Source organism: Anguilla anguilla, chromosome 6 (assembly GCF_013347855.1).
Source record: "Anguilla anguilla isolate fAngAng1 chromosome 6, fAngAng1.pri, whole genome shotgun sequence".
Taxonomy (NCBI): domain Eukaryota; kingdom Metazoa; phylum Chordata; class Actinopteri; order Anguilliformes; family Anguillidae; genus Anguilla; species Anguilla anguilla.
In genome coordinates, this window is record NC_049206.1 from 58,954,981 (window position 1) to 58,970,805 (window position 15,825).

General features: G+C 45.1%; 1 protein-coding gene across 16 annotated transcripts in view; it reads left to right on the forward strand.

Moving 5' to 3' along the window:
* The window catches only part of otofa (otoferlin a), a 102,127-nt gene that overhangs the window by 28,451 nt on the left and 57,851 nt on the right, over nucleotides 1-15,825 (forward strand). For all 16 annotated transcript variants that reach the window (XM_035423924.1, XM_035423912.1, XM_035423923.1 and 13 more), the window contains exons 3-5: nucleotides 639-727; nucleotides 10,734-10,833; nucleotides 14,035-14,228. In XM_035423924.1, the coding sequence (XP_035279815.1) occupies nucleotides 681-727; nucleotides 10,734-10,833; nucleotides 14,035-14,228 (341 nt within the window). In that variant the 5' untranslated portion in view covers nucleotides 639-680. The remainder of the gene's footprint in view (nucleotides 1-638; nucleotides 728-10,733; nucleotides 10,834-14,034; nucleotides 14,229-15,825) is intronic.

Here is a 15,825-nt window from a genome sequence, read left to right on the forward strand (position 1 = left end):
CAGTGTCCCGCTGGGATTGAAGCCGGCAACCTCCGGAGCGAGCGTGGGATTCCCATTGGCTTTGCCGTGCTGCCAGCCCTAGCCCACCCCTCTCTCTCTGGAGCGCTCGCGGAGCGGCAGCTGATGTGCCTGCGGGCGTCTTGTCACTGACGCGCTCAGCAAACCCTGAAAGCCCCCCCCGCTTGACAGATCAATGCTCGGCACTGCGAGGGAGAACATGACTGCAAAAAACCGAAATCCAATCCGAAACCCCGACTGGGGGCTGTGACGATATTGTGCCTGAACTAAAAAAAAAAAGAAAAACGTAAAAAAAATTAAATACAGTAGTTTGTGTTGGTTCCCTTTTTTTTTAAAACAACAAATCGAGTCATTTAATGAGCAGAACCAATTAAGGGAGCCTTGGCAGGGAAAATATTATTTTTATTTTTCCATTTAATTTCCGCTGTAGTTTTATGCCTTTTATGAGACAGGTGGGTATTTAAAAATACAATAAAATCGGCTGTTGGCTGATGACCCCTGCTGGTTGATCGTGCCTGAACTGATTGGTTGGTTAATATTGTTTATTGATCAATTAATAAGTGACTTGATTACCAGGTAATTAATTGTCTGTCTGTCTACCCCCCCCCCCCCCCCCACAGACTTTCAGATGGCCAATCGCCAGCAAGATTGATGGCAACGAGATGTTGGAGATTCAAGTGTTCAACTACAGCAAAGTCTTCACAAACAGGTCAGTGGCGCACGTTTCTGTCCAGCTTTCGCTGGATATCAGAAATTGAGTTTCAGGATACAGGGTTCCCCATAGTGCTTGCCTGCTCTCACGCATTTCCCAGCCTATTTAACCAATGCACAGCACCCACACTTCCAGGAATTACCTCCACAGGCCCAGAGAAATCAATACAGATTATTAATTGGTTTCCTGTGATGTCACTTCCTGTATCTGCCTCCTGAAGATCTTTTCTAGTGAGGAGCCACTATGCGTCATTAAGCCAATAGGCTTGCACTCGTTTTGAGGTGTGGGTTAAGCTGCTGAATATGGCGATTTTTCTTTTCACCATTAAATCATCAACCAGTTATCACTGAAGCAATCAGATGAGGCAAGTTAGGAGTCATTTGAATTATTTAATGGTACAGCTGAGTAAGCTGGAAAGCCAGTAAGTCCCATCCCGTTCAAGGCCAGGTTTGCTGGTATTTCTGTATCTTATCCAAGAAAATATTTTCATAAAATGCAGATATTAAAATGCACTCTCTGGTGAGGCTAAATATTCCGCGGCCGATTTTATTTCATTTTGCGTGCATGTTCATGAATTTCCAACATACTACAGTTTAATTTTTGAATAAATGGCCGACACCGGTGCACAGAAATCTGCGTTATGCCGTCGCTGATGAATGTAAGAATCGCTCATTTTTCACGGGTTTGGTGAACGCGTGGCAAACCGCGCGCCTCAGTGCGCTAACCTGGCGATGGCGGTACGCTGGGGCGATCCATCAGGCGTCCCTCGCCTGCCAAACAGCGGTTCCAGTGCGCCGCACTTCTTACAGGGACAACGAGGGGCACATTACCGGTTACAGGCATCATGCATTTTCATTTCTTGCCTTTCATACATTCTGAATATATTCAGCGTCTCAAAAACCTCCCTGTAGCACCATACAGCCGAAAGCAGAGCAGGCCGTGTGCCCTCACTAGGTTGCGATGTTTTTGCTTGTGGTGTTCAACAAAGGATCCATGCGAATAGTACTTAGAATAATAATCGTGGAATGATGCAGTGTTGATCAAACGCGAGGGCATTACATCGCCTGTTATGAGGTGAGATGATGTGACCTAATTGTGATCGTTTTATGACGTGTGGCTTTGTCATCGATCAGATTTACCTGAGAGCGTGAGCACGAATTCAGGCACACATTAATGTATCACATCGTAAATCATTTCCATGTGAATAAGTGTCTAGTCAGTGAAGTTTCTAACTGCAGTGGAAGGACCCTACTGTTCGGAATGCAGCTGCAGCCTACATTCCAGAATCCTTTTTCTGGGGCAACCGTGTTTCGCCCGCTCATGGACTACACTTGCAGGTTGCAAATGGTTTGTGGCAAAAGGAGCTCTTGAATGAGCCAATTTGTTTTTATACCCCCCCGCCCCCCTCCGCCCTCCCAACTCCACTCCAAAAGCCACTGAACTATTCTGGGCTGCTCTTCTACGCATTTAACAAATGATTCATGAAAACCTGAAGTGAACAAGTGTTGTTTTTATGTAAGTTTCCATTTTAATATCTATTTTTTTGTTGAGATTTCACAAAGAATTCCTAATTCCCCCCAATACCCTCCCCTGCTCTCTGTGTGACTAGTTATATCTCAGCGCTCTATGTGTGAGTAGCTATTTCTTTCAACGCTCTGTGTGCGAGTAGATATGTCTGATCACTCTGTGTGTGAGTAGTTATGTCTGACTGCTCTGTGTGTGCGTAGTTATGTCTCTGATCACTCTGTGTGCGAGTAGTTATGTCTCTGATCACTGTGTATGAGTAGTTGTATCTCTGATCACGTACGGGGCCAGATGATTTCAGTTCAGTGCAGAAGCTGAGAAGCCTGTGCGATGATCTTATCTCTCGGCCGAGTTTCTGGTCCCCCCCGGTTTCCAGAAAACTGAAAAATGAAAAACCGGGGTCTTCATCAATAATAGACGCAGCTTCGTAAGCCATACTGTACATATACATGCGGGCAGTATCGGGTGACAAAAGGCCTTTAATTATTCACCTCATCCATGCCAGCTTTGCACGTGTGGCCCCTTTAAGGCTGTCCGCCTGTCCGCGGGATATTAATTAGCTGAGTAACCGATCCGTGGCGCGCTCTGGCGCAACGAGGTCTGGCGGGCGTGACGCCGGGTCGACGCCATGCTTATCTCAAACCCTGACGCTTTCGATTCAGTCCCAGAGATAAAAATAAAACAATGGCCGGCATTCAGTCAATGCATGTCTCTGAGCACTGGCTGACAAATGATTTGACCTACAGTGCACTAGTTTTTGTCTTCGCAAACAGTTCAGCAAGTTAGATTTGATGGTGAACTCGCTAAACTGGGTTTGTGGAAGGGAAATGTAAGCTTGTAAATTAAAGACACATGCATCTTTACTGAATATGTTAATACGTATGTATTTTTTATGAGGTATTCCTCAATTCCCTCTATGCGTTTAATGTATAATTCAATAATGTATAGTTTAATAATCTAGTTAACAAATCGTGCATCGTGTTGATATGTCCATACAATAACAGTATATTACAAATTGTAATGACTTTATATGTTAGAGTACATACAGCACTACACAGTTTTGGAGTAGTCTTAAGTCTTAGCCAGATTTATACAACGTTGTATTTTCCCCTCAGTATGAACTCCGGCTGAGCACTGTTGTCACGCCGGTTTATGTTCAGTGAGCGATTGTCATTGAAGCGGCTTCTGTTTACCCGGTGGGGGCCAGGCGGGGGCCCAGGCGGGGTTTCGCCTTCCTCTGTGAGGCGAGCTGCAGATAATAGCCTGTTATTGTGGGTACTGGGCGCTCTTTGAAAGGCCACCCTCGCTCGCTGTTTGAGCAGGTAAACGCCATGACGACCGGCCGGCCGGTCGAGTCACGTTCTGCCTCCCGTGCTAGCGTAGCGGTCTCGGGGGGTGACGCGCGGGTTCAGCCGCTTAAACAGTCGCCATTGTGTGGCTGTCCGTGGCCCCCGTGATGGAGAGGGCCTGCCTGCCTGTCCTTTTCACTGAGACCGATCACCGGTGGCTAACGAGGACGAGGCCAGGTTCAGATCACGGCCCAGCTCAGGGAACGCAACGCTGTCTGATGGAACTGGGTCCAGTGGGGAAAAGCCGCAGGGTGAATATACTGGTCTGTTGCTCTGTTTGGACCTTAGCTGTCCATCTCCCCGCACTTGATGTGGGGACTGCCTTAATTCTGAAATCTTCCGGTGTCCCCACCGTAACTGTGATCGTAATTACTGGCTTTTAAAGGTTCCTTCTGATCTCAAGGCTCTCAAAACTCATCATTGTTTCTTTTTTCGAGCCTGATCATCGTCTCCTCCCTCCGCAAAGCCTCCATCCCCACCACTGTAAAGTAGTGTCGCTCCTGACTGTCTTTGAATAGCGTTGTGAGTCAATACATGCTTCTCTTTGATGTCGTCTGCGACCTCCCCCCTCAAGGGATGAACATCCCTGAAGATTAAAGATGATCAAGAAAGACCTGTTGAGACCTAGAAAATCGTAAAATCGCGAATGCACTCCTGGTATATACTGTGGAGGTGGCTGTGTTTAAGATTAGTGGAGGTATTTCCAACTGTCTTCCCTTATTAGGCTACATTTTCACATGCTCATAGATATTTAATGTTTTTTTTTAATCCTTAAGAATTTCTCTTGAATTGCAGTTGTATAATCCAGTGCAAGGATACAGTTATGTAACCATGGTAACACAGATCGTGGTATGTTTTTTTGTTTTTTTTTCCGCTTTATGAATCTTTTAACTCTGAGTTGAGCTCAGAATGTCTGTGCAGGATGAGCCATTCATTTTTCAGTTTGTTTTGTGCTCCTGGTGTCGTCAACAAATGTTGTTTTGTTTTATTTGTTGGATATATATCAAAATAATATGCTGTTGATGCCATGAAGTTCTCTTCAACATCGTCAAAAAGAACCTCATCGCCTACCTTAATGTTCATTTGCTGAATGGCTTTCAGAAAAATGTTCATTTTCTTTAAAGTACAAGAGCATTATATATATATATATATATATATATATATATATATAAATACTGCATAATGAAATTCAAGGTTGACCCAGAAACACTAAGTTGAAAAGGAAAGACCTCTTACATTATAGAACGACTGAACATAAATTGTTTGTCAGGCCAAGAGGGAACAAAAAAAATCAATAATGAATGTTCTCTTTTCAAAGCATAATCACAAGCCTGAACATGATACAAACCTGCCATTAATTATTAAGATCACCACCACAATAAGCAGCCATAAATTGAGTGCTGCGTCATCCACTTCAGACGAGAGAAACACGGAGGCGACTGATTATGATTATGATTATGATGAGTCCTCAAACGAATGCGAGGGATATGGGGAAAGGATAGATACTGTGTTTTGTTTCCACATTTTTGTTTTGTTTTGTTTTGAGCTGCAGGACAGCAATTCAGGCATACTGACACACAGGCTATTATAAAGGATTTGCCTACTTAGCATTGCTAGCGTAAAAAGACTACAATATAACTAGAGAGGGTTATGGTAATAGCAGTGTGTGTTCAGGCTTGGAGCATTCAAATGTGAGTGTGATGTGGGGTGTGTGAATTAAAAATCAAAATGCCTACTTTTATTTTAGGAACTTTTATTTGAACATGAAGACGAGCTCATCAATGCTCACCATTAACCTGCAAGCCAGATCAAGGGGTGTCCGATCCTATTCTAAAATCTCTTACTCTTATTCTGTGGTGGATGCAGGTGTTTGTTTTAATCCAGCACCCAGCCATTTTGAATCATGTATATACTGTAGAAATATATCAGAAAATATAGAGATTACTGGCATTTTGGGAGTGAGATGATTCTGAGCATCACCCACAGCAGGGGCACTGAGTACTGCAGGTTTTCAGTCTCCCCCTCTAATCAGGACTGATTTTAAACCTGAAGCACCAGGTGAGCTAAACCTCAGTGGCATCAGTCAGTGGCATCAGCCAGTTAATTAACTGTGGGGTAGCAGAGAGAGAGCCAGCAGTGTTAGAGGCCCAGAGGAGTTTGAGTATCGCTGCTCCACGGAATGAATTATTCAGCAAAAATTGACAACATGTTGGCATGTGTTGGAAAAACGAAACATATTTGGACCGTCTCATTACGTATTCAAACATATTGCTCTGTGTATTGATGTGTATTTACCGTACGTCACATGATTTAAATTGACGAAGTGTGACGTCTCATTAAATTCCTTTTAGCAGCTAGAGCAAAATCGAAGATCTGTTGTAACTTCATTGTAATATTAATTTTTTTTGTTTTGTTTTTTTGTTGCTGTGGTAATATTTTCATATGGAGCGCATAAAAGCCTGCTGAAGGTAATTACGGGACATTGACTAATTAAATCGATTTAAACAGGAAACCACTGGCCGAGTGGAGATCCTTATTCTTAGTAAGTGCCCAGTATAATGACAGAAAAACGGTGTGAGTCCAGGTCCAGCATAAATCCAGGTCTGGTGTTAAAGTGCATTCTCTGCAACCCTTCAGTCTTTCTTGTATGTGGGTGTGGACCCAGTACATTATTGTGTCTGCATATATGTTCTTACAGTGCCAGTTAAAGAATAATGACTTTAACCCTAGTGGTAAATCACCTCACCTTACATTTTGTACCGGCTGGTATGCCTTTACTGAATTTTGTAGATTTAAGCATTATCTCCCCTTTCAGACAAAGTGACAAATGCACGGTCTGTTTGTACAGCACACGGTGTTGTACTTTGAACGATCTGGGAATAAAAATATGCAGAGAAGGCAAGATTTTGTTTACCATAGGAATACGGAGAGATTCTTGGAGTGTGTACGGGAGAGCTACAAATGATTCAGTGACTCATACGGGAGAGCTACAGATGATTCAGGGACTCCTATGGAAGAGCAAATGATTCAGTGACTCGTAAAGGACAGCTACAAATGATTCAGTGACTCGTAAAGGAGAGCTACAAATGATTCAGTGACTCGTACGGGAGAGCTACAAATGATTCAGTGACTCGTACGGGAGAGCTACAAATGATTCAGTGACTCGTACGGGAGAGCTACAAATGATTCAGTGACTCGTATGGGAGAGCTACAGATGATTCAGTGACTCGTACGGGAGAGCTACAGATGATTCAGGGACTCCTATGGAAGAGCAAATGATTCAGTGACTCGTAAAGGACAGCTACAAATGATTCAGTGACTCGTAAAGGAGAGCTACAAATGATTCAGTGACTCGTACGGGAGAGCTACAAATGATTCAGTGACTCGTACGGGAGAGCTACAAATGATTCAGTGACTCGTACAGGAGAGCTACAAATGATTCAGTGACTCATACGAGAGAGCTACAAACGATTCACTGACTTGTACGGGAGAGCTACAAATGATTCAGTGACTCGTACGGGAGAGCTACAAATGATTCAGTGACTCGTATGGGAGAGCTACAGATGATTCAGGGACTCCTATGGAAGAGCAAATGATTCAGTGACTCGTAAAGGAGAGCTACGAATGATTCAGTGACTCGTGCGAGAGAGCTACAAATGACTCAGTAACTCGTACACAGTTTGTGCCCTGTGAATGTTTCATCGATTCATCGATCAATGTTTACTCTTGAACAGTAGCTCTTACCAACACGTTGCTCTGCTGTGATTCGTAATCAGCCTGGAGGCTGTGGTAGATTTCCGGGCCTAGTTTAAGCAAAACACGTCCCACACAGGGCAGAGATTAGGATCACAGCGGAGCAAGAGGCTAAAATAAAGACAAGACCAGGTCAAAACCTAGTATATGGCTGGACCGGCCGGCCAATGGTGTGACTTCATAACTCGGCCGACCAATGGTGTAACTCCATCACTCAGTCACTCAATCACAGACATTCGCGTTTGTAGGACTGGCCCCGCTGTTGCGGTCCAGCCGAAAACTACTCTTAAATCTCTCTTTAAAGATTAAAACAGTTTCTGCCTCCTACATGATGCAGGGAAGGTTATTTCAGATCCTCCAGCGAAGGTCATGAGATCTTTGCTGCCGGTTCGAAGCTCTGATATTTCGGTTCGAGTGAGAGAGCCCACGTTCTGTGGTTGGAGTGACTGATGGTGCTTCAGAACTCCCCGAGTGGTATTTTGGAAATTTGGAGAGATGCTAAGCAGGGTTTTTCCCACACCGGAAACATTGTTTGCGCGGGATAAGAGCGGCTCTGGAATTGGTCATCTTAAATCTAGATTTATAATTATGTATTTATTTACTTTTTTGCGTATTCACATTATCAAGAGCGCAGACATCCTGCGGGTCAAAGCTCCCTTTCATGCAGCTTCCCCCCCTGATGGTGAGCTGATTGGGCCTGAGTGCAGATCTGTCGTGGATCGGGGGGGTGGGGGGGGGGGGTGCAGGACCCTCCTCTCTCTCTCCCTCATTTCCCGTCCCACTTTTATAAAAGCATGACACACCATGCGACGGCTTGTTTGGAAGGAGAAGAATGTAAAGAGCCAAGTAAGGGGGCGTTGGGGGGGGGGGGGAGTCGGGGGGAGGAGGGGTCGAGGGGAGGAGGCGTCGACGTGTGCTGTCGCCACGGGAGGCGTGGCCTAATCAGCCAAAAGCGCGTCAAAGTGCTTTTAATTCTGCGTGGCAAACCTGAGGGGAAATACATTTCAGCGCCGAGAAACTTCTGGAATGTGGTCCAAAAACAGTTGCCCATTAGACTCCAGGCCCAGTGATTAACCTTCAGTTCTGTAATGTAACCGCATTCTGCAAATGCTTTTAATAGCAGTATTAAAATAACATAAATATTAAATAATTGCAGGTGATTCACATTCCTCTGGTTCGTTATGCATGCCTTTATTTTCAATATGGAGAAGATGACGCCCCCATTGGGAATAATGAACATCCAAACACCATGAATCTGCATTTTTACTGACTTACCTGGAATGTAGTGTTGGTTTTTGCTCTTATATAATGAATTATAAAAAACTTGTTTGTTCCCCTTCCCACAAAAAAATCTCTTAATATTCTGAAAGGGTAGGTCTCTAGTTGCTTTTAGTTAATGTAATTTGGCATGCCTAATATTCTCTCTCTCTGGGTAACAGAGACTCTTCTCTCTCTCTCTCTCTCTCTCTCTCTCTCTCTCTCTCCCCTCTTTATACCAGTGTGTTTATTGCTGCATGTGTTATTTTTACGGTCTTTGTTTAAAAAATTTAAACGCATGATTACCGTCAAATAAAACCCAAATAAAACACAAAACACAAAACACATTTTCATTGCTCGAAAAGAAGGCAATTTGCAAGCAAGGATGGGCAAATCCTCCCACTCTTATCAGCAGCGAATGCCTTGAGTTGTCTGTTCTACTTGAGTTTGTGTGCAGTCAGTCTGTTTCTTGCAAGATATCTGACTGACCCCTGAGCCTCTTACGATGCCTTGCAGAATCTTACATGAGAGCAAGAACATCATAATGAACAGATAAAACTGTACAGTCTCCCAAAACAAGAGCTTATGACTGCATGATATGACCCATAGCCAATATTTCACTGTATTGGACTAAACAAACCGTTTTTCTTTTTTTACTGCATTCCACTACTGTTTCTGCTTTGCCCTTTCGAAAACAGTTTGTTCTCCCTTGACTGATTTTATTATTTTTATATTTTTGTTTTTGTTTTCAGTCAGTTTTATTCCTGAAGGGAGTTCTTTTTTTAATAATGTGTTTGCACGTGGAACAATGTTACCGAACCACAGGCAAGACGAATGGTGCGGTTGTGACGGTTTAAGGGTTTTAGTTTATCTGGGCAATTTGGGAGCAGCTCATAGGTATTTCTCTGGGATTGTCTCACACAATGTTGCATGTGCACATAACACACTCACACACACACACACACACACCCAGTCCATGCGTTGGTGTTATGCAAATAGTTCTTCAAGAGTTCTGCTGTTTTCTATAGCAATTCTTTTCAAGCACTTTTTTTTGGATCAAGGGTCACTATTTTATTTTTTCCCACACACTTAAATTGCAGTGTTGCTTCTGCATCCCACATAAAAATAAAATATTTTGGTTTGAATTTGGTGGCATCCAACCTTCTTCGCTGAACATTTTCGCTGCAATTTTTTTTTGAAAACACACTCATAATTCAAAACCGCTCTGCTAAAAGCATTTTTCATGCACAACAGCAGAAATGTACCTCTAGATTTGGGAACTGATTTGGCATACGGCACTGTCCAGCCCATAATCAATAACATGGGGGGGGGTAGCAGTTTTTTGGGGCGGATATCAAACGGTATGTTATGTTGTCATGGCGACACCGTGAGTGCGCGGAGGGCGCCTTTCGACGGCGGTGTGATATTTTTGACGCGTCGTGGGCTTGGGCAAACACAACGCCTCCGCGTCTCTGTCCACGCTTTTGTGTAATCGAGCTGCTTTCTTCTCCTAATCATCTGTACGCACAGCCAAACTGCGCCACTGACAACAACAACCAGAGCTGGCAAGAGCTCCATAGACTGCTTTCGCTAGCTGTCCTCGCTCTCCTTTAAAAAAATTTATTAAAGTGTTTTAAAAAATTTGAAATGATTAAATAATTGTTCTTCTGGCCCAGAACAGTTTAACTATAAAAGGTGAAGCACAGGGTGCTTAAACAGTGTGCGCCAGGGTGGCCAGTCGGAGCAAGATGCCACTTTAAAGGGGATTGTGGATTGTGGCATCTCATGTGGAAAAATAGTATGCTGAAGTATTCTATTTTATAGTTAAGAATACGTATTGAAGTTTATATCTATCAGCGATGCTTATTTCAGCTGATCTGGATTAGGCTGCTCCTGCAGGTTGAGTTTCACAGGGCTTTCTGGCGAGTTGATTGATCATCCTTTGTATTCTTTGGCTGTCAAAAGGGGGAAGGCTATGGATGGCTAAATTGGGCATGCATATTTAATGCACGCTCTCTATCCCATAATTAGCGTCATCACATCTGTTCTGCGCGGTCTTTGAGGTGGCTTTGCATATGTCGACACGGCAACAAAAGCTGAATTGGTCTCCCCCTCCGCAGGCTGATTGGAACGTTCCGGATGGTGCTGCAGAAGGTGGTGGAAGACGCCCAGCTGGAGATCTCCGACACCCTGATCGACGACAACAACACGGCCATACAGGTGAGCAGCCCCGCCCCCCCCCTCCCCTCCCCTCCCCCACCCCGCGCCAGGTGCAGTACCTGACGCCCAGCAGCTGTCGGGGGAAACACTGGGGGATGCCTTCACAGAGAGCGTGCCCGACACGTCCCCAAGGTTCTCACACGCGTCCTTGCACTGGGCCTGTGTCCAGACAAGGCTAAACCCTCACCAAAAAAAATCACATGTTCAAAAACCACATGTGAACACCCAACATGTGAAGACATGTGATCTATGAAAGCAATCCCACTTACAGGATGAGAGAAGAGAAAAGGCAAACTATGATATCTCACACGTCACGTGTTTCGTTCTGAGAGGGATTAGCCACAAACGCAAGCCCAACGTTTCTCCCCCTCCCCACAACCACCACCACCACCACTGTGTCAAGGTGGATTTCCTGCTGGGGATGATGTCTTTCCTACATGAGAAAGATACAGTGGGGCTGCCATGGCAACGCTTAGCAAGTGGTGGGTGGGGGGGGGGTACTTACTCCTCAACTGCGTAAAATTCATTATCTGTTTTATCACACCATTCTTTATTTGCACATTTTAGTTTTTAATTTTCTTACCGCTTGCCGTAGTGGGCACGAGCGGTTTTCCTTGTCCAGTAAAGATTGAGCGAGCGAGCGAGCGTTCTTCACCTCTGCCCCCCCTGAGTAGCCCCTGAGTTTTACTCTGGTGTAAACGCACGCTCCTTAGTCCTCTTTACTCTCCGCAGCTGCAGAAACTGCCGCACCAGCTTTGCTGTTCCCTGAGCAGATTAACCTGACGCACCGTTAGAAAGGAGAATTGCTTTTCTGCTTTAATAACTTTTTGGAGCTGATCGCTCAAGACTTCATTTAGTCAGTCAGAAACGTATACGTTGTTGCAAAAAAACAATAAACTTCTTAATCGTGGGCAGTGATAAATTGCTGTGCAGCGTGGGGATTATTGAAAACTTTATTGTTTTATTTTATGCACACAGGAAGGGAAAATGTAATTGGACGCAGTGAAGTGAAAATATGCCCGCAATAAAAAATAAAAAAGTGATTACTGTTTAAACAGAGTTCATCACTGCCGCTGCTAAGTATGAACCACCAGGGTGGACTACAGGTTCTTATATTCCTTCCGTCCTTATTTCCGACTACTGGAGGTTCTGTTTGGTAGCTGGAGGTGCCAGCAGTTTATTGCAGATACAGAAAATCCATACCAATGGCGCAGTAGGGAATTTGGTCTCGACCCTTCAAAAATAAGGTGCGGTGAAATTAAATTTTAATGCTTTCGACTTCAATGGCAGGGCGCAGGAGACTTGCAACGCCAAGAACACAGAGCTCAGAACCTGGTTAATCTAAAGAATCTGTGATGTCACTGTGGTGCAGAGAATCTGGTGAATTTAAAGAATCTCTGATGTCACTGTGGTGCAGAACATCTGGTAAACCTGAAGAATCTGTGATGTCATAGTGATGCTGAGTATTTGTTGAACCTAAAGAATCTCTGATGTCACAATGGCAATGGAACAGTGGTGCAGCAAATGACACTCCATTTCCAATTAGGCATTGAGCAGATGCTTTTGTCTGGAGCAGCTTACGAAAGTGCAGCAAATGGAGGCAATGCCAAGTCAACAGTGTAACAACCAACTGCACAGAAAAATGTGTCATAGGGGGAGATTAAGGATGTGGCGCTTTGAGTAGCAGATGGGATTGAGCAAACAGGGTTCTGTGTTCGTCGAGCCATGCAGTGTAAATAGGGCTGTTTTCAGAAGAACACAGACGGTGGCTTGGCCAAGGAATAGCTGAGAAAAGCTGCAGTAGCCTTCAGTGTTGGCGGAGTTAGGCGTGGAGAGTTGGCATTAGACGGTGGCTCGGTGCCTGCTGGTGTTGTTGTATCAGCCTGGCTGTGTTTGGCTTGAGCATCGGGAATCTCTCCCAGTAAGAGTTCAGTGTTTCGTGCCAGGGGGCACGGTCGTGTCCCCCCCCCTCCCTCCATCGTTTACACGCTCTGGGAGATAAAGCTCTGAGTGTCTGTTCGGTAAATACTCTGAACAGTGTAAGCGATCCTGTCCCTTTCCCAACACCATCCACACACGGCTGAGGACACAGACGCCAGAGGCAAAATGTGCGTCGCTGTGGTTTCACCCTGAATGCTACGTTCAGTCAAAAATAGCATGCAACCTTCGCTGTTGTTTGTCTGATGTCCAGTGTAATGTTGGATAAATACGTACCTGTGACGAGAGGCAGTGAAGAACGTGTTTGAGAGTTGCACAGTTGCTCCTGAAAGCACATTTTGCTCCTGAAAGTTAAGCACAGCACTGTTTCAGTTGATAAGGTAGTCCTGAAATGCTTCTCTCATCGTGAGCCGCAGGCTTCGTTCAAGCACAAAAAAGGGTCCTGAATCGCAGCCAAATCTCCGAGTCGTAGCGGAAGTCACAGACACAGACACAACAACAAGAGTGATTTCCCCTGCTGCTGCCAGCTGCTGGTGACCTTCTAACAGAGGGCTGGCCTGGCTGCGGGTTCGAACCTTGGGACTCAGCTCCCACGACGCACAGCAAGCCGTGTGATTGGCCCGTTGAGCTGCAGATCAAGGCCCCCTGGCCCTAGGGTTTAATCACACTGTTTACAGAGGGTTCCAGGGGGAGGGGGGTCCTGGGGGGGATAGGTCAAGCCTGCTTCTGTTGCAGACATTTGTACTCTCTGACTTCAGTGACCTCTGCGCTCTCGTGTCTACAGCCGTAAAGCAGTAAAGTTGTATTTACTTCCCTGTGTTGGTTCAGTGAGAACAGAAGCCTTCTGGAGGCTCCTGTTTAGTCAGGACGTGTCGAGCGTTGCAAGGAGCTTTGATCTGGTGTGTAATCCTATCTGAATTCTTCCGCATTTTCACATGGATGTTGCCTTAAAAATCCATTTTTAGCTCTGACCTCCAGTTCTAAATGCATTTTATATAATATACTATCTGCTCAAGACTCTGCTCAAGGCATCCTTGTGTTGTTTTAAACTACAGAAAATCTTATGGGTCTCAGATGATGATGAAGATGATGATATTCATAAATGAAATGATCATCATAATCACAATCATAGTCATAAGAATAATAATGAACACTGTACGGACACCCAAAACCATCATAAGAGAGAGGTCGGCCTCTTAATGAGAGCTGGACAGGCCCAGAATAAAACCACCCCTGAGTGTTAAAATGGTGTGTCCCCTGCAGACGGGCGTCTCCATAGAGATAAGGTACCAGGCCATGGACGGGACGGTGGGGGTGTGGAGCGACGGGGAGTTCCTGGACGTGCCCGGCGAGCGGGACGGGGCCTTCCAGTTCGAGACGGACAGCCTGCTGTCGGGCCACAGCCAGGGGTCGGGGGTGTCGCCAGGGAGGTCCACCTCCAGCCTCCCCTTCAGGAAGTGAGTAGCAGCCATGTCTCAGTCTCGGGGTTGGGGGTGGGGGGGGGTGGTTGCTATTGTTGCTGCTGATGCTTTTCATCTTCCTCCACCTTCTTCTTCCTCCCTCTCCTCCTCCGCCTTCTTCTCCTCCTCCCTTCTTTCTTATTTCTTTTTCTTCTTCTTCTTCCTCTTCTTTCTTATTTGTAGGTTCATCTCCTTCTTTTTCCTCCTCGTTCTTTTTTTCTTCTTTTTCTTCTTCTTTCTTCTCCTTCCTCCTAATTGTTCTTCTTCGTGCTTCTCCTCCTTCTGTTTCTGCTCTAAGAATAAACACTGATAAATTCCCTGGTAACAGAGGGAGGTGTAAGAGGAGGAGGAGAGATGAGGCTTTTTGTCGGACGCGCACGCCCACCACACATCAGCACCGCTTATCGGTTGACCATCGAGCGCAGCCAGCTTCACGACAGAGCGCACGCAAGGCTGGCTCTGCGGGCTTTAAAACCCGATCATCTGAAGACACGGCGCAGCACGCAGCGCTGCCGCTCGGCCCGCACACTCTTATTAAGTGGCTGGTTCGCGCGTGGGTGACAAAAGGAACAATCGATTTCCTTTAGGGTTATCCACCTGTGGCTAGGACCCTCCCCAATTCATCATTGTAATGTGCACCTCTAGGCGCGTTTTGTTTTGGATTGGTTTTGTAAATTTATGCTCCAGGTCGAGCGACAAATGCATTGTGTGTGTGTGTGTGTGTGTGTGTGTGTTTATTGCGAGCCATTTCCCTAAGGAGCCGTTTCTTTTTATAGCGCTGACAAGGACTAATGATTCGCTGTTTTCTACCAAAGCTTCGCCCCACAATACATATCCTAGTCTGCATCTGCAGTTTGTGTGAAGCGGGTTACAGTAAGAATATATCTATTTTACCCCTTTACAGCGTAAGATCACAAATATATGTGATTAGAATGTTCTTAACTGAACATTCTAATGCTGATGAGACAATCGCTGCTGGTAACTGAAAGCAGTGGAGTTCTAGAACGCTGACGTAGAACTTTGGGGAAGAAAAAAAAAAAACATACTCTTCAAAGGGTTAACAAGGTCCCTATTTCCAGTCCTTTATACTCAGATTTGTAATGAATTAAAGTTGGAGGCCTGCCCAGTTTTTTTTTTAAACATCCTCTGTCGGACAGGAAGGCGAGCGTTTTATAGACACCCCTCCTTTGTCTGGAGTCTAACACCCTATCGATCGGTCTGCCTCCTCGGGGAGATGCGATCTCTCTCATTAGAACATCTCTCATTAGGTCCTCGTTTCAAAATTGCTTTTCTTTTTAATACCAGCTCGTTTATGGTATATTCCCTTTAACAGGCTGAGCTCTTTGTCTGTTAGCACAATGGAGCAATTCCATTCTGGGAAGGGCTAATATAAATGCCACTGCTGAGCCACGATCCCATAATGCATTGTGTCTGCAGTTAGCAGAAGCAAGCAATTCTGAAAGCAATTTTGAAAGGGGAGCCATATTAGATTCTTAATTTCCCCTTCTTTGCAATTTGAGGTTCATTTTATTTCCATTAGAGGTTCCCCTTGAATTAGGCACCACTGACCCACACCTGCAGTTCTTTCCAGAGA